This window comes from Thalassophryne amazonica, chromosome 12 (genome assembly GCF_902500255.1).
Source record: "Thalassophryne amazonica chromosome 12, fThaAma1.1, whole genome shotgun sequence".
NCBI classification, from domain to species: Eukaryota; Metazoa; Chordata; class Actinopteri; order Batrachoidiformes; family Batrachoididae; genus Thalassophryne; species Thalassophryne amazonica.
In genome coordinates, this window is record NC_047114.1 from 52,479,130 (window position 1) to 52,498,972 (window position 19,843).

Genomic DNA, 19,843 nt, shown 5'->3' on the forward strand with positions numbered 1-19,843 from the left:
CAGCAGTAACATACAAATAAATTATTAAAAAAATCATACATTGTGATTTCTGGATTTATTTTTATTTTTTTAGATTATGTCTCTCACAGTGGACATGCACCTATGATGAAAATTTCAGACCCCTCCATGATTTCTAAGTGGGAGAACTTACAAAACCACAGGGTGTTCAAATACTTATTTTCCTCACTGTATAAGGGATATTTATAGAATGACTGTTCTGAGGAATTGGCTAAAGATAAACCAACAGTTTGAAACACTTATGTAGTGCTGCCGTTCTGTTGGTCACATGGCCGTTGGCCATGGATGACAGTGAAAGGTCATACTCAAGGTCACAACAGTTTACAGCCAAAATGGATTAAACCTGGTAGAAGAATAAAGTATCTTAATTTAGGACTTGATCAAGGTCTCGCAGAGTGTCAAGCGTGTCAGGTGCAGGTGTCGCACGATCTGAGTGCCCATTCTTGTTCTTAATTATTGAGATACATTTTCCAATTTCTCCTTTGTTGCAGAATGGTGATTGGCTAAAGTATGATGCTACGTGAACCGCATTTGATGTTATTCACATTTAATGTGTTTATGTGTGTGTGTGTGTGTGTGTGTGTGTGTGTGTGTGTGTGTGTGTGTGTGTGTGTGTGTGTGTGTGTGTGTGTGTGTGTGTGTGTGTGTGTGTGTGTGTGTGTGTGTGTGTGTGTGTGTGTGTGTGTGTGTGTGAGGCCTCTGGGTATGCCAGTGGGGATGGCACTCTTGATGACAGAGAGACGGAGGAGGAACTGATGAAACGGACACATGGGAAGAAGCAAGTATGTGACTGGATGACTGAAGTGGAGACAAGTTTGGGAGAAAACAACATTTGACAATTCAGTGCTTTGGTGCAGCAATGGAGATATTCTGCAAAATTGTCTTAAAATTTTCATAATATGTTGCCCTGGGTATTAATGATTTACGTAAATGCTGCATAAATGTCCTCTATATGGCTGTAATAAGTTTGTCAAGACAGGCCCATGTTTAGGGGATTTTAGAACAAATATGAGGAACTGGTGCTACAAAACCACTCAAACACTCCAAATGCACTCATGCATTGGATGATGTGTTTGAGCCTTTGCATATGTTTCTTTGTGGGTTTTTGTGTTCATTTCTTGTGTCTGGTGTGCACGATGCTGACCCCCATCAACAGGATCCATATCTTTCATCCTCCCACAACCAGGAAGTCAGTCTGACCCCAAACATCCCACAGTCAGTAATTTGAAGTACCAAAGGAAACTGTCCTTCAGAAGCAGAATAACTGTTCCCAGATATTAAAGTCGCAGTGCAAGTCTATCGCCAGGAGGCTTTTCTCAATAACAGTCATCTTTAACAGCACTGCTGCTGGAATATACTTTCAGACATCGCCCTTAATTTGAGATTTTCAGTTTAACCCACCTAATATACATATATATATATATATATATGTATATATATATATATATATACACAGAGGAGGATCTATTGCTCCCAGAGGAGCAATAGATCTGAGCATCTCCTCTCCATGCGCTGCAGTTAGGAGCGTTTTAGAAAATCCTTCATTCCTGCTGCTATTCGATTTTATAATAAACATTACTGATTTACATGTGTGGGGGTTTTAAGCCTTGGGCTTTTAGAGTTTTTGTGTGCTGAAATTTCAATTCTTATTTTTAAGAAAATCTTTCTGTTGTGATGCAACAGACAAATGTTGCACTGTGCTTGATTTCTCCAAACACAGCCTCAAAACCCCATAACATCTTCAGTGTTGCCATGGGTGTTTTGGTGGTTTCCCTCACTCGTTTCCTTCTCGTGTGGTCACTCAGTATTTGAGAAATGCCTACTCCAGACAGATTTACTGTAGAATGTCATACTGTTTGTACGTATTTATTAATGATTAATGTAAATTATGTCCAGGACATATTAATTGACTTGTAGCCCCTGACTAGCAGCTCCCTCAGCCCCAACCAGTCCCAGCCCCTCCCAGACTGCCTCTCCCTGAGCCTGGTTCTGGTGGAGGTTTCTTCCTGTTAAAGGGAGTTTTTCCTTCCCACTGTCGCCAAGTGCTTGCTCACAGGGGGTCGTTTTGACCGTTGGGGTTTTTACGTAATTATTGTATGGCCTTGCCTTACAATATAAAGCGCCTTGGGGCAACTGTTTGTTGTGATTTGGCGCTATATAAATAAAATTGATGATGAAATTGATGATAGAATGTTCATTTATCCATCCTCTGATTTGTCTCAAGAAAACTAGCTGCAAAAGTGAAAATTTGTATCCACAATAATATTTAATATATCCAATTACTTGGAGTCTCAAAATTGATGGATTCTGTAGAAAATGAGTGTAATTCCTAAATAGTTTATACAATAGTTTTGTTGAACCCCTTGAATTAAAGCTCAAGTCCATCTTTATCAGTTCCACTGTGGTGGTGTACGGAAGCAAAATGACAAATATTGTGTCACTGTCCAACTACTTATGGACCTGACTTTTTAGTTAAAGAACAAGCTCTCCTGAGCAAATCCAATATTTTGTTTGCAATCACATCAAAAAGTTAAACTTGGATCTTTATTATGTCCTGCCACTATACACACAGGATGCGAAATATGTCATTATGCTTTGCCCGTCTGTGTGCTTGTAGACACAGTGTCGAGAACACAATAGCTAGTCTGTGTTAATTGTATGTCAGTGTATTTCCGTGTTACAACTATAATTATTAAGCTCAAACATTATGAAAGTTGAGATTTAATTATTAGCAGAAAACCATTTTAGGTGTCAAAGCCTTGGTGTCTCATAGGCTGCACTGCCTTAAAATGTCAAATTAACCTTTTTCTTCTTTCTGGGAGAAATAATTTGTTGAACTATTTGCATCGTGTATGAGGCAGTGAACACACCCTCCAACTAATTCAGCTCATCTGTACTTTAGTTGCCTCCACCTCAGTGAACTGCAGTAGTCGATGTGTCAAGACTGACACAGTACTTTAAGTCAGGCCCAGGATCTTAGATTGTAAAGATCTAACTTTTGCTGTTTATTTGTCTTCCTTCTCAGAAAGAGCACAGCAGTCCAGTCCAAGCTCCACCCACTGAACTTCCAGAAGTGGAGCCTGATGAGTATTCTGGTCAAGTAACCCAAACGGACACCAGTGGACAAATGCTGATTAGAGGTAAGCATCAAGTAAATCTGTGTCTGCCATAAATGTAAATAATTTAATATCTATGAGACTAGAGCAAGCACACAGGCAACAGTGGTAAGGAAAACTCCCTATGATGACACTGAGGAAGAAACCTCAAGCAGACCAGACTCAAAGGGGTGACATACTGCTTAGGCCATTCTACCAGAAATGTTTACAATACAAAACACAATACAACAACAGTTAACAAGAGTCCATGCAGGTGTCCAGTCTAGGAGGGGAGGGGGTTGGGTGGGGTGGGGTGGGTCATTGAGCCACTCACTGGATCTGTTCCTACAGCAGAGTCCACCACAGAAATCATCCAATCCAGCACGTGGATCCAGCTGCATCTTGGACAGAGAGAAAAAGAAAACAGAATCATTTGGCCAGAAAAACTACTCGTAAGGTATAATTTGTCAGCATTAAGCAACAGGAAAGCAGAAGAAATACTAAAGTGATCGCCGGCCACTAGCCCTAAGCTTCACTAACAGACCCAGATAAAGCTGAGAGTGATCGCCGGCCAATAGCCCTAAACTTCACTAACAGACCCAGATAAAGCTGAGGGTGAGACCCACTCTGTTTACTAATAAAATGAATTTAAAAGGGTAGAAAGCATAGTACCATACTATGCCAGTATGCTAGCCATATGAAAGGGAGAATAAATGCGTATTAAGTCTGGACTTAAAAGTCTTTGCAGAATCTATCTGTTTTATTGATGCAGGGAGATCATTCCACAAAACAGGGGAACGATAAGAGAAAGCTTTGTGGCCAGCAGACATTTTATTCATTCGAGGATAGGGGTGGGCAATCATGTGACATGAAGGGCCGAGACAATGCAGGTTTTCCTTGCTACCAGTCATCTCAGCAGATGATTTCATTGACGATCAGGTGTTTATGTTCAGGGGTGAAGCGCATCAGCAACCCACATGCTGAGGTGATTGGTTGCAAGGAATACATGCAGTGTCTTGGCCCTCATTGCCCACCCCGGCTCTAGGGACACAAAGTAGCCCCGCACCCTGATAACATAGAGCCCAGGCCGGTACGTAGAACTTGACTAGGTCAGCTAAATAGGGAGGTGCTCACCTGTGAATAATTTCATAAGTTAATAGCAGAACCTTAAAATCTGATCTCACAGAGCTCCTTCTTTCTGATGTTGTCAGCTGGGATTGCCACATCAATCACAAATGCAGGCTTCTTTCCCTTATCAACCACCACTCTGGAATTTGAAGTACCACAGGACCTTTACCCTGTCATTCTCAAGAACCATCAGTGGTGTCTCCCATCAGGACTTGGGGACTTCCATATTTGGTATTGTGTCTTGAATCAGTGGCATCTGTCTCCTCCTGTGGCCAGCTTAGTATCTGATGACTGCTAGGGTGTATGTATTGATGGCTCAGATCTTATTCCTACCATTGAGCTGGCTTCTCAGTGCCTGTCTTACCTTCTGGAGGTATTCTGGTGACCTATTTTATTTGCATTATATTTGCTCCCACTAGGATGCATCTTGAGTTCTTTTGATGATGTCTCATATTATTGTTATGCAGATGACATACAACTGTCAGCTCTTTTACTCCATAAAATGACACTAAGGTATCTGTCTTTCAAAACTGTGTTAATGTCATAAAAACCTGGATGGCTCCGAACTATCTTTCACTTCATACAGCAAAAACTGAAGTTCTTATTTGTGCCCCTGAGTGATTAAGACCCTTGGCTCTCTGTCCTCTTCTGCTCACTCAGCAGTCAAAAATCTGGGTGTTACTTTTGACAAGGCTCTCAGTTTTGACACACGTTACCTGTCTTGTGCAATCATGCTTCTTCCACTTACGGAACATGGCCCGTCTTGTAATTTGTCCTTTGTCCCTCAGACCATCAGACTATACAACTCCTCACTCAGTGGGAGGAGAAGTAACAGGAAGATAGAGGATGGGAAGGAGAGGAACAGTAGTAGCCAGTAAACCAGTATTGATCAGTAGTCTGATATTTATGTTTGTGTATTTATATTCATATTTGCAAACTGTTTTTTTCTTTTATTTCACTTTTGATACTCTGTGTGCTACTTACCTTTTGTGCTGCTATACAATGCTGTTGGAAGCTCAGTTTCACTGAGGGACTCTTTCCAAGGGATCAGTAAAGTTATCTAATATAATCTAATATAATCTAATCGTGTCTCAAACTGAGCTGGAAATGATCATCCACACATTTATTTCATCATGTCCTGACTATTGTAATTCGCTGTTCCCTAGCCTCCAGAATGCAGCTGCAAGGTCATCTAAGTGGTCTCACATAACACCCATTCTGTCCTCTTTGCACTGGTTCCCCATTCAGTTCAGACTACAGTTTAAAATATTGCTGATGACTTTTCGACTGTACATTGGTGAACTCTTGCACCCTTATATAACAAGCACGTCTCTGAGGTCCTCAGACCAGAACCTGTTGGCAGTACATAGGTCAAGGCTGAAGGCCAAAGGAGACTATGCATTTGAGGTTGTGGCTCCAAAAGTGTGACATCATCATGTCACCACCAACATTCTGTGGACTCTGTTGGAACTTGGAGAAGCTCAAGACCCACTTGTACAGGCTTGCTTTTAACTAGGTTTATGTTACTGCTGATTTTAATTTCTATGTTTCTATTTTATTTTTTTTCACTGTAAAGCACCTTGTGATTTTATCTTGAAAGGTGCTATACAAATAAACTTTACTGACTTACTTACTTACTATTTGGCTGTGGCTGACCTTCTTGCATCTTCATCATGGTCCCCATTGGATTATGGGATTCCCAAGTACTTGTAGCTGTCTGCTATCCTGCCTTCTGCCAACTCCACCACTCAGTCCAGTTCACCTTCCCTCTCTACACACACACACACACACACACACACACACACATATGCAGTACTGTTCAGAATAATAGTAGTGCAACAAGACCAAGCATTCATGATATGCACACTCTTAAGGCTATGAAATTGGGCTATTAGTAAAAAAAAATGTAGAAAAGGGGGTGTTCACAATAATAGTAGTGTGACATTCAGTCAGTGAGTTCATCAATTTTGTGGAACAAACAGATGTGAATCAGGTGTCCCCTATTAAAGGATGAAACCAGCACCTGTTGAATATGCTTTTCTCTTTGAAAGCCTGAGGAAAATGGGACGTTCAAGACATTGTTCAGAAGAACAGCGTAGTTTGATTAAAAAGTTGATTGAAGAGGGGAAAACTTATACACAGGTGCAAAACATTATAGTCTTTTCATCTACAATGATCTCCAATGCTTTAAAATTGACAAAAAAAATCAGAGACGCGTGCAAGAAAATGGAAAACAACCATCAAAATGGATAGAAGAATAACCAGAATGGCAATGGCTCACCCATTGATCAGCTCCAGGATGATCAAAGACAGTCTGGAGTTATCTGTAAGTGCTGTGACAGTTAGAAGATGCCTGTGTGAAGCTAATTTATTTGCAAGAATCCCCCGCAAAGTTCCTCTGTTAAATAAGACGTGCAGAAGAGGTTACAATTTGCCATAGAACACATCAACTGGCCTGACGACCCCCAAACTCTGAATTCAAGCCACAGGTCACAGTGAAGACAGTGAAGCATGGTGGTGCAAGCATCATGATATGGGCATGTTTCTCCTATTATGGTGTTGGGCCTATATATCGCATACCAGGTATCATGGATCAGTTTGGATATGTCAGAATACTTGAAGAGGTCATGTTGCCTTATGCTGAAGAGGACATGCCCTTGAAATGGGTGTTTCAACAAGACAATGACCCCAAGCACACTAGTAAACGGGCAAAATCTTGGTTCCAAACCAACAAAATGAATGCCTCACAGATGTGAAGAAATCATGAAAAACTGTGGTTATACAACTAAATACTAGTTTAGTGATTCACAGGATTGCTAAAAAACCAGTTTAAACATAATAGTTTTGAGTTTGTAGCGTCAACAGCAGATGCTACTATTATTGTGAACACCCCCTTTTCTACTTTTTTTTTACTAATAGCCCAATTTCATAGCCTTAAGAGTGTGCATATCATGAATGCTTGGTCTTGTTGGATTTGTAAGAATCTACTGAATCTACTGGTACCTTGTTTCCCATGTAACAATAAGAAATATACTCAAAACCTGGATTAATCTTTTTAGTCACATTATTTTAAAAATAATCAGTATTGTGCATGTGATAATTTCCAACAGAAAATAAATCAAGAAAAATAATTTGTTTTGTTATGACAGAAACTTGCTTAATAATAATAGTAATAATATGATTATTTATAAAGTGCTTTTACCGAATCCTTCAGCGTGCTTTACAACTAAAATGCAAATATTGAGCAAAAATCCATTTACAAATCAAATGTGAAACAGCCACAGGCAGATATCCATATCACAATTAAATATAACCACTTCATCTGAATGAGACCAATTTAATCAAAAGTATCGATGCGTCAATAAAAAAAATCCATATAATTTTTGGAGAAAATGGGAAATTTTTTCAATATTGTGCAGTTCACCATTTCAAACCGATACATAATAAAACGAGTCTAAAAACAATACCTATAATTTGTCACTGCAGCAATATTCAAATGCCATATCAGTATCTTGAAGTGGTATCAAATGCATTAATACAATAATTTAAAAAATAAAATAAACCATGAGAGAAAATGGAAAGGAATAATTACGGAGGTTTCAATTTAGAATAGATACTTTGGACGTGATATAAATTTTTTCGTTATTTCATGTCGTACAGAATTTGTAATACCACGATTAGCACCAAAACCATCTTTGTGTGTTCATCCTGTTTCTAACACATGCTGACACTATCAAAAAGTTTACGTTTTACCAAGTTACACATTATGATCACTGTCGCCACACGGAAATGTGATTTGTCCAACCTGCTGAGCATATGTCATGTTGTATGCAGGGTCACACCAGACAGAGGAGCCAGGGGAGGAGAGACCAGCACACACAAGTACAGAGGTTAAACACTGCAGCCACACGAGTGCTTTTTGACGCCCGACTTTCATAACCTCACCCACACCACATAGCAATTTCTTTTTATTTGCATTAATAGGGTCACATCAGGCAGGGCCCAAAAGGAGAGAGGGGTGATCCAGGGCCTAGAGGACTGCCTGGCTTACCTGGTCCCCCAGGTCCCACTCCCACGGCTATGTCTGCCTCAAGGGGACCTCAAGGACCAACAGGACCCCCTGGATCTCCTGGACTTCCAGGAAGAGATGGACAACAAGTGTGTCTCATTTTACCATTCATTACTGATACTCCGAGGTTTAGATATTCAAAAAGAATGCCAGCTTGTTAAACACAGCTATTTTACTGTTAGTCATGTGCATGGGGATGACTTACAGGTACACACACAGTTATGATGAAGCTCAGTCTTTGTCAAAATGGAAACACGATGGTGTGATATGGAAATGGAGAGATGGCCTGAACAAATTATGAATCAAGATACTAAAAGTGTGGAACTTGCTACTAGTTTTAACAAGGGTCAAGTTATAAATACATACGTAGCACAGACGAATAGTGTTCAGCCTAGGCAGTGGTCCAGAAAGAGCCTGCAATGAAAAATGAGGAATAGGAAAAAGAATGGGTGATCCTACAACACAGTCTCAAAGTAACACAACTGAATAATCCTACAAATCTACATGTTATAGGTGTAATCCAAAGTTTACATACACACTCATTGTGAACTTGTAATATCATGGCAATATTTGTCTTTCAAGGATTTATTTGAATTGTCCATTGTCCTGTTGTGTGGGGGGGAGGGAAGAATGATTGTCAAACATACACCTGTCATATAAAAACATCCAAGAATGTGTTATCTGCACAATTTTTATTTTAGGGTTTCAGAAATGAGGGCAGGGTCAGTGTAAGGCATCAGAGGGTTGATGCAAACCCTGCATGCTCTGAAGAAACACGGCTTCCTTTTGTGACCTCAAGACATCAAGATAATTAATCATAAATATTTTTGCTAATGAAGATCAACTTTCAAGTTTCAAAATGTCTTTTTACTTGTCAAGGCCTTTTAAGACCCTGTTAGTGATAATGACTGACTACAGCTGGTAGTTTCTCTGTACCTCCATAAAAAGGGTTTGTTTGATAGCACTCACTGGACTGACCAACAGAAAGTAGAATACAACGTCCAAGGAGCTCAGTGCAGATCTGAGAAAGAGGATTGTAGATTTACACAAGTTAGGACTATCTCTTGGAGCTATGAGGGATGTAGTCATTTAGCCATGGGCACTGTCACCTTCAGTTGAAAGGAAATTGATTCAGATAATCAGAATAACCAAAGAACCACCGAAAACACAGACATACCATGAACACCAGTGTTATTGGTGACTGTCAAGCCAGTTTACATCATCATGAGCTGAGTAGTTGCTGTCCAAGAACAAAAAAAAAGTCAAACTTGAACACATTCAAGTTTGACTGAAGTTTGCATCTGACCACATAGACAAACAAAAAACCTTTTTGAAGAAAGGATTATGGTCAGATGACACAAAGACTGAGTTACTTAGCTGTAATGACCTGAGATATCTTTGGAAGCTTATTTGGAATGACACGACATCAAATTGGAAACTGGGTTGAATTTGACTTCCTTAACTGTGGATGTGGCAAACTGTGTTGGTGGAGTTGATCAACTGTTATTCTGTGTCATCTACTGTTATGATGTTGTAGATGGGCTTCGTGGGTCATGAATTGACTCATCATTGCTCTCTAGATGATCTGTGGAGCACACAGAGGGGACTGAAAGAATTATGGGATGTGAATAAGTGTGGGATGATCCCATGATACATCATGTCTCAGTGTGACCCTTCTGCATTGAGATCCTAAAGAAAATTCAGGTTCAGGCTATAGGGGTGGTCTATATGAAATCACTGGAGGCCTCTCAACTGAATATCACCAATTTTCATCATACTTTCACAAACTAATAACATTACTCACAGTAAACATCATGTAAAATTTCAGCCTTATATCTTTATTCATTTTTTAGATATTGGGCCTTTAAAAATGGGACTTGATTTTACTGGAAAAAAATAAGAATGAAATAAATACTGATGTTGTCGAAAGACTTTATTAAAGAAAGATTACATTTTATTGCACTATATATTTGGACTTTAGATTCAGGTGCTAATACATGTTCAACCCAGATTTTTTTGTTTTGTTTTGTTTTTTTGCTCTTGTTTTTTGTGTGTCACCATCACTTTTGTCTCTGTTCTCTGTCTCTCTCATCAGGGAATCAAAGGTGACAAAGGAGACACAGTAAGTCATATAAATGTGCATTTTTTTCTTATCACACTAGCTGTTAAATTTATTATATATTACATGATAAGCACAGAGAGAATGATATTGTAACATTTAGGGTGAAAGAGGACCTCCAGGATTCCCAGGTTTGGCTGGAGAGACAGGAGCCAAAGGAGAGAAGGTACATTCTGTGATTTTGGGCTCAATAAGTAAAATTCAAATGAATCAAAGGTTTGGCCTTGTGGGATGTTGGACTGGAAAATTTCAAAAAGCAGAAAAAGCTAGTTATAATAAACCAAGGTTTTCATGAATGTACTTCAAAGTAAAAGTATTTTAACATTAATACAGCATTGTTTGCTACTTTGGTTCTTTTAGCAAAAGTAGTTTCATCAATTTTTATTTTTATTTTTTTTACTTTTGTTAAGCTGTGGAATGATCTCCCTGTTTTGGATAAGATGCAGAGGAAGAGTAGAGTTTTTTTTTTTTTTTTTTTTTTTTTTTTTTTTAAAGGGTTCATGGGAGTTCGCCCAATCAGTCCACATGTGCTTTGTGGATCTGGAGAAGGTGTTCGACCGTGTCCCTCAGGGCACCCTGTGGGGGGTGCTCTGGGAGTACGGGGTCCAGGGTCCTTTGCTGAGGGCTATCTGGTCCCTGTACGACCGCAGCAGGAGCTTGGTTCGCATTGCCGGTAGTAAGTCAAACCTGTTTCCAATGCACGTTGGCCTCCGCCAGGGCTGCCCTTTTTCACCGGTTCTGTTCATTATCTTTATGGACAGAATTTCTAGGCACAGCCAGGGTGGAGAGGGGGTCTGGTTTGGGAACCACAGAATCTCGTCTCTGCTGTTTGTGGACGATGTGGTCCTTTTTCAAAATGAGCAAATATTTGCACAAAAACAATAAAGTTTATCAGTTTGAACATTAAATATCTTGTCTTTGTGGTGTATTCAATTGAATATAGGTTGAAGAGGATTTTCAAATTGTATTCTGTTTTTATTTACATTTTACACAACGTCCCAACTTTATTGGAATTGGGGTTGTAATTTTATTAGTAAAGAGCATTGGCTGCAGCCTCAACTTTATAAAGTCTGGGTCTTTATGTGAAGCTTAGGGCTTGTGGCCAGCGATCACTTTACTATTTCTTCTGTTTTTCTTGTTGCTTAATGCTGACAAATTATACTGTATTTGTTGTCTTTCTGCCATGTGATTGTTTTTCTCTCTGTTTGAGGTGCAGCGCCAGCCAGAGATGGGTGTGGTGTTAGCTTCTGCTACCCCCTGTCTTGTGCACTGGCAAAATTTCCTGTATATTCATTTTGTAAATTGTTTTGTAAATTGTGTCGGTAGCATGACCCAAGCAGGGGGTCACCCCTTTGAGTCTGGTCTGCTTGTTTCTTCCTCAGATGGAGTTTTTCCTTACCACTGTCACCTGTGTGCTTGCTCTGGGGGTTGGTAAGGTTGGACCTTACTTGTGTGAAGCGCCTTGAGGCAACTTTGTTTTGATTTGGCGCTATATAAATGAAATAAATTCAAATTAAATTAAATTAAATGAAGAAGCTGAATAGAATCCTTTTCTATCTTTAACCAGTTAATTATGTAAAATATACTGAGGGCCATAGCCAGAGTGCCACTGCATGCTAGGTCAAGTCAAGATTGAAATGTTGGATTACTGAGTACCTTTGGCTAAACGTGTTCATATTTTCAAGTTAACACCTCTGGAATTACAAACTTATCAATGTAAAAATGGAAAAGCTTGTGTTGATATTCATTTTTCTTGAGTTGTGCATCTGATCTTTTCCTTTCTTTTGCACGTTACATTTAGATTTTTTTCTGTCATTATTTTATTTTTACTCACAGTGTAAAGATGAGATTCGTAAACGGTACATAATTTTAATCAAATGCAAATTCTCATGTCCTCTTGCTTGTTTCTTTCTTCTTGCCCTTTCTGTATCCAGGGGGACCCTGGGGTTGGTTTTCCAGGCCCTCCCGGTCTTCCTGGGCCTCCAGGTCCACCCAGATCACACAGTGTACCCGTGAGTGTCTTTTCTTTGGGGTTCTTTTACTATGTAGTGACAAGTAGCTTGAAACCTGATTGCTTTGAGTAACAAAGTAATATATTGTAAAACAAAACAAAAAAGCAATTTTGTGCGTGTGTGCCTGCGTGTGTATTTATTTCTGTCTTAGTATGGAGCAGATGCTTTAGGATCTGGTTTTGAAGACCTGGAAACTGACACTGAAACTATCAGGGTAAGACAACAGCCACTGACAAGAGATAAACTGTCATTTTCTGAATGCATAAAACAAGCAAAATTAAAACTCATTCCTCCAGGGTCCTCCTGGTCTACCAGGCCCTCCAGGTCCTCCAGGACCTCCTGGACTCAACCTGTCATTGTCTGAAGAACACCTCTCTCAAGGCATTGTTTGTCCGCCTGGTACACCTGGCAAAGATGGAGCCCCTGGAACCCCTGGATTCCCCGTAAGTTGCTTGTGTCAAAGATATACAGCATTAAGACTAATTAGTATCAAATGTGGAACTTTAGCTGAGGTTTAATGATTGTTTTTGTAACTGCATGTGTTTGTTGAAACTTTTTCACTTGCTCTTTTATAAATACAAGGTCTGTTAGAAAAGAATCCCACCTTTTTATTTTTGCAAAAAATAAAAAGGTCGGATTCTTTTTCTTTTCTTTCTCGTATGTACAGACTAAAGTATTCTTATGATTGAATAGGTAAGATGTGAGGAATAAAGTGAATTCTCAAACATACTTTGACAGATTTTGAAAATGCCTAGAAATGTAAGCCTGTAAAATGCAGTGAGTAAACAAATATAATCTCCAAATTAAAAAGGCATATAATGAGAATAGACTGAATAAAATCTGGTGAACCACATCAGAAAAAGGAGTGCTTGTCTTTGAAACAATTTCCACAGAGAGGCATCCTAAAATAGATGAGTAAATGAAACTGGCAGTGTCTAGGTTTGTTAATCAAGGGCCACAACGTGGTACAAATCCTTGTTATAGGTTGATAATACGCATATTGTAATATTGTACAAGACTGACAAATTTTGGAAGTTACATGAAATTCCTACTAAAGATGTGAGAAGAGTTGATTTCAGAAATAACCCTGTTGTGTCTGATGATTTGCGGATGTTAATGCTGGATTTTATGGTCGCAAATTGAGTTTTAGCGGTGGCACATTAGCAGAGCCGGTAAAATGGCTATTTGCGATCGGAATCTAGCATTAACTTCCTATACAGATATACTTATACCTTCAGATACAAGGGGTTATTCCCATTCTAATCCGATTCCAATGTTTGCATGGATCCCTGTCCACCACTGAAGGCTACATCTTAATCTGCATAATAATATAGTTTGGTAAAAATGTTACACAAACAAAGGGTGTGGTCTGCTCATCAAAGCTTACCATAGCAACAGCATCTTCAGCCAAACTGGAAATTCTGTGAGCAGAATCCACATCAATACTTTCGTATGGTAGGTTAAATTAATACATTTTGGTGTCATTGCTCCACCAGTTTTTTGTTTGTTTCTTCTTCTTCGTGTTTAATGGCAGTTGGCACCCTCTCTCGCTCAACTGACAGTGCCATTATTGACATCTACGTAGCAATGCGCACAGACAGAGCACAGAGTAACACATTAAATCAAATTAATTTTATTTATATAGCGCCAAATCACAACAAACAGTTGCCCCAAGGCGCTTTATATTGTAAGGCAAGGCCATACAATAATTACGGAAAATCCCCAACGGTCAAAACGACCCCCTGTGAGCAAGCACTTGGCAACAGTGGGAAGGAAAAACTCCTTCTTAACAGGAAGAAACCTACAGCAGAACCAGGCTCAGGGAGGGGCAGTCTTCTGCTGGGACTGGTTGGGGCTGAGGGAGAGAACCAGGAAAAAGACATGCTGTGGAGGGGAGCAGAGATCAATCACTAATGATTAAATTCAGAGTGGTGCATACAGAGCAAAAAGAGAAAGAAACACTCAGTGCATCATGGGAACCCCCCAGCAGTCTAAGTCTATAGCAGCATAACTAAGGGATGGTTCAGGGTCACCTGATCCAGCCCTAACTATAAGCTTTAGCAAAAAGGAAAGTTTTAAGCCTAATCTTAAAAGTAGAGAGGGTGTCTGTCTCCCTGATCTGAATTGGGAGCTGGTTCCACAGGAGAGGAGCCTGAAAGCTGAAGGCTCTGCCTCCCATTCTACTCTTACAAACCCTAGGAACTACAAGTAAGCTTGCAGTCTGAGAGCGAAGCGCTCTATTGGGGTGATATGGTACTATGAGGTCCCTAAGATAAGATGGGACCTGATTATTCATAACCTTATAAGTAAGAAGAAGAATTTTAAATTCTATTCTAGAATTAACAGGAAGCCAATGAAGAGAGGCCAATATGGGTGAGATATGCTCTCTCCTTCTAGTCCCCGTTAGTACTCTAGCTGCAGCATTTTTAATTAACTGAAGGCTTTTTAGGGAACTTTTAGGACAACCTGATAATAATGAATTACAATAGTCCAGCCTAGAGGAAATAAATGCATGAATTAGTTTTTCAGCATCACTCTGAGACAACACCTTTCTAATTTTAGAGATATTGCGTAAATGCAAAAAAGCAGTCCTACATATTTGTTTAATATGCGCATTGAATGACATATCCTGATCAAAAATGACTCCAAGATTTCTCACAGTATTACTAGAGGTCAGGGTAATGCCATCAAGAGTAAGGATCTGGTTAGACACCATGTTTCTAAGATTTGTGGGGCCAAGTATAATAACTTCAGTTTTATCTGAGTTTAAAAGCAGGAAATTAGAGGTCATCCATGTCTTTATGTCTGTAAGACAATCCTGCAGTTGAGCTAATTGGTGTGTGTCCTCTGGCTTCATGGATAGATAAAGCTGGGTAACATCTGCGTAACAATGAAAATTTAAGCAATGCCGTCTAATAATACTGCCTAAGGGAAGCATGTATAAAGTGAATAAAATTGGTCCTAGCACAGAACCTTGTGGAACTCCATAATTAACCTTAGTCTGTGAAGAAGATTCCCCATTTACATGAACAAATTGTAATCTATTAGATAAATATGATTCAAACCACCGCAGCACAGTGCCTTTAATACCTATGGCATGCTCTAATCTCTGTAATAAAATTTTATGGTCAACAGTATCAAAAGCAGCACTGAGGTCTAACAGAACAAGCACAGAGATGAGTCCACTCTGAGGCCATAAGAAGATAATTTGTAACCTTCACTAATGCTGTTTCTGTACTATGATGAATTCTAAAACCTGACTGAAACTCTTCAAATAGACCATTCCTCTGCAGATGATCAGTTAGCTGTTTTACAACTACCCTTTCAAGAATGTTTGAGAGAAAAGGAAGGTTGGAGATTGGCCTATAATTAGCTAAGATAGCTGGGTCAAGTGATGGCTTTTTAAGTAATGGTTTAATTACTGCCACCATAAAAGCCTGTGGTACATAGCCAACTAATAAAGATAGATTGATCATATTTAAGATCGAAGCATTAAATAATGGTAGGGCTTCCTTGAGCAGCCTGGTAGGAATGGGGTCTAATAGACATGTTGATGGTTTGGATGAAGTAACTAATGAAAATAACTCAGACAGAACAATCGGAGAGAAAGAGTCTAACCAAATACCGGCATCACTGAAAGCAGCCAAAGATAACGATACGTCTTTGGGATGGTTATGAGTAATTTTTTTCTCTAATAGTTAAAATTTTATTAGCAAAGAAAGTCATGAAGTCATTACTAGTTAAAGTTAAAGGAATACTCGGCTCAATAGAGCTCTGATTCTTTGTCAGCCTGGCTACAGTGCTGAAAAGAAACCTGGGGTTGTTCTTATTTTCTTCAATTAGTGATGAGTAGTAAGATGTCCTAGCTTTACGGAGGGTTTTTTTTATAGAGCAACAGACTCTTTTTCCAGGCTAAGTGAAGATCTTCTAAATTAGTGAGACGCCATTTCCTCTCCAACTTACGGGTTATCTGCTTTAAGCTGCGAGTTTGTGAGTTATACCATGGAGTCAGGCACTTCTGATTTAAAGCTCTCTTTTTCAGAGGAGCTACAGCATCCAAAGTTGTCTTCAATGAGGATGTAAAACTATTGACGAGATACTCTATCTCACTTACAGAGTTTAGGTAGCTACTCTGCACTGTGTTGGTATATGGCATTAGAGAACATAAAGAAGGAATCATATCCTTAAACCTAGTTACAGCGCTTTCTGAAAGACTTCTAGTGTAATGAAACTTATTCCCCACTGCTGGGTAGTCCATCAGAGTAAATGTTATTAAGAAATGATCAGACAGAAGGGGGTTTTCAGGGAATACTGTTAAGTCTTCAATTTCCATACCATAAGTCAGAACAAGATCTAAGATATGATTAAAGTGGTGGGTGGACTCATTTACATTTTGAGCAAAGCCAATTGAGTCTAATAATAAATTAAATGCAGTGTTGAGGCTGTCATTCTCAGCATCTGTGTGAATGTTAAAATCGCCCACTATAATTATCTTATCTGAGCTAAGCACTAAGTCAGACAAAAGGTCTGAAAATTCACAGAGAAACTCACAGTAACGACCAGGTGGACGATAGATAATAACAAATAAAACTGGTTTTTGGGACTTCCAATTTGGATGGACAAGACTAAGAGTCAAGCTTTCAAATGAATTAAAGCTCTGTCTGGGTTTTTGATTAATTAATAAGCTGGAATGGAAGATTGCTGCTAATCCTCCGCCTCGGCCCGTGCTACGAGCATTCTGGCAGTTAGTGTGACTCGGGGGTGTTGACTCATTCAAACTAACATATTCATCCTGCTGTAACCAGGTTTCTGTAAGGCAGAATAAATCAATATGTTGATCAATTATTATATCATTTACTAACAGGGACTTAGAAGAGAGAGACCTAATGTTTAATAGACCACATTTAACTGTTTTAGTCTGTGGTGCAGTTGAAGGTGCTATATTATTTTTTCTTTTTGAATTTTTATGCTTAAATAGATTTTTGCTGGTTATTGGTGGTCTGGGAGCAGGCACCGTCTCTACGGGGATGGGGTAATGAGGGGATGGCAGGGGGAGAGAAGCTGTAGAGAGATGTGTAAGACTACAACTCTGCTTCCTGGTCCCAACCCTGGATAGTCACGGTTTGGAGGATTTAAGAAAATTGGCCAGATTTCTAGAAATGAGAGCTGCTCCATCCAAAGTGGGATGGATGCCGTCTCTCCTAACAAGACCAGGTTTTCCCCAGAAGCTTTGCCAATTATCTATGAAGCCCACCTCATTTTTTGGACACCACTCAGACAGCCAGCAATTCAAGGAGAACATGCGGCTAAACATGTCACTCCCGGTCCGATTGGGAAGGGGCCCAGAGAAAACTACAGAGTCCGACATTGTTTTTGCAAAGTTACACACCGATTCAATGTTAATTTTAGTGACCTCCGATTGGCGTAACCGGGTGTCATTACTGCCAATGTGAATTACAGTCTTACCAAATTTATGCTTAGCCTTAGCCAGCAGTTTCAAATTTCCTTCAATGTCGCCTGCTCTGGCCCCCGGAAGACAATTGACTATGGTTGCTGGTGTCGCTAACTTCACATTTCTCAAAACAGAGTCGCCAATAACCAGAGTTTGATCCTCGGCGGGTGTGTCGTCGAGTGGGGAAAAACGGTTAGAGATGTGAATGGGTTGGCGGTGTACACGGGGCTTCTGTTTAGAACTACGCTTCCTCCTCACAGTCACCCAGTCAGCCTGCTTTCCCGGCTGCTCGGGATCTGCCAGAGGGAAACTAACGGCGGCTAAGCTACCTTGGTCCGCACCGACTACAGGGGCCTGGCTAGCTGTAGAATTTTCCACGGTGCGGAGCCAAGTCTCCAATTCGCCCAGCCTGGCCTCCAAAGCTACGAATAAGCTACACTTATTACAAGTACCATTACTGCTAAAGGAGGCAGAGGAATAACTAAACATTTCACACCCAGAGCAGAAAAGTGCAGGAGAGACAGGAGAAGCCGCCATGCTAAACCGGCTAAGAGCTAGTAGCTGCGCTAAGCTAGCGGATTCCTAAAAACACACAAAGTGAATAATGTGTAAATAATTTAGAGGTGATTCAGCAGAGGGAGTGCTTTAGTTAAGGCACGTGAAGATTACACTGTGAAACAAATCGTTATCTAGTTAACTAGATCAATCTAACTGTGCAGATTAAACAGCTAACAGATACAGCAAAACACCGCTGTGCTCCGGAACAGGAAGTGATACAATACCGCAGTGAGAGCCAACCACCAGTAGAGGTTTTAATATTTTGCCACTACGATATTTCAAGGCCTGGTCACACGGCACTTAATGAAGGGCAACGAAGCCCAAACAAAACAAGAAATCTGGACTTTTGTTGGCATTGTTTAACCTTTGCGCGGCTTCATTCCTGCAGCTGGCACTTCGTCAGTATTTTTAAACTGTCGAAAAATTTGAACGAATGCCGCAGAAAACTTAATTTCGTCCATATTTCGTTTTGCTGTTGTTCTTGATGTTTTTTTAATTGTTTACTTAGTTTTTGTAACGTGAACGTTTAGTTTGACTTCATTCGACCAGCTGAATGTTTTCATACAGTGCAGAAGCCAGTTTGTGAGCACTGCTGTGGAGAGATGCAGCTTCTCCGCGGCGGAGCTGGTGTGTGGTGTGGGGCTTCTGTCGCTGCATGTATGGCTGCTGTCATGCCTGGCTGGCCAGGAAGAATTTGTTGGCCTCCTCTGCCAGTGCACAGCAGTCGGTGATCGTGGTGTTGTTACAGCACTGCACGCACCTGAGGAATGAGTTGCTGCACAAAAAGTCTGGCCGGTGTCCTCTCAGGAGCTGCAGCTTTCTGTCCATGAACTATGAAGGGCTTGCTGTCCTCCAGCCCATGCAGAGATAAGAGCCTGCTGGTCCTTTCAGCATATCTGACAGTTCAAAAATTTTGAGGAGGTGATCCTTGATTGCTGCGTATTTGCAGTGGGGGGTGCTTTGCAGGAGCGTGATCAGCCTCACGTAATAATATTTCATGTCCTCTGTGGTGATCTCTCAGAGCAAACTGTGCCTCGGTTTGTGCAAACCTGATGGCAGTATACAGAAGCGTGACTTTGAGCATCAACTGTGGAAAACGTTTCAGCTCCTTGCCATGGTGCCGCTGAGGGCCGACACAACGTAATAATATTTCATGGCATCTGTGGGGATCTCTCAGAACGAACTGCGCCTCAGTTTGTGCAAACCAGGCGGCAGTTTACAGAAGTGTGACTTTGAGCATCAAGTGTGTTAAAGGTTCTAGCAGGAGCGAACATTCGCATTTGAACAGTTTTGATACATACAGCCCGCAGCGTGTGATCCAATGTGCATGAGTCTGTGATGAAATTATCCACACACCCCACAGCGTGTGTGTGTAGCCTGAGAAGGGATGGA

At 40.3% G+C, this 19,843-nt stretch overlaps 1 protein-coding gene across 1 annotated transcript in view; it reads left to right on the forward strand.

Moving 5' to 3' along the window:
- Positions 1-19,843, forward strand: part of col15a1b (collagen, type XV, alpha 1b) — a 147,055-nt gene that overhangs the window by 42,230 nt on the left and 84,982 nt on the right. Inside the window, exons 6-14 of the mRNA XM_034182847.1 lie at positions 714-800; positions 3,044-3,158; positions 8,076-8,131; positions 8,226-8,399; positions 10,406-10,432; positions 10,533-10,595; positions 12,364-12,441; positions 12,593-12,655; positions 12,738-12,884. Of these exons, the coding sequence (XP_034038738.1) occupies positions 714-800; positions 3,044-3,158; positions 8,076-8,131; positions 8,226-8,399; positions 10,406-10,432; positions 10,533-10,595; positions 12,364-12,441; positions 12,593-12,655; positions 12,738-12,884 (810 nt within the window). The remainder of the gene's footprint in view (positions 1-713; positions 801-3,043; positions 3,159-8,075; positions 8,132-8,225; positions 8,400-10,405; positions 10,433-10,532; positions 10,596-12,363; positions 12,442-12,592; positions 12,656-12,737; positions 12,885-19,843) is intronic.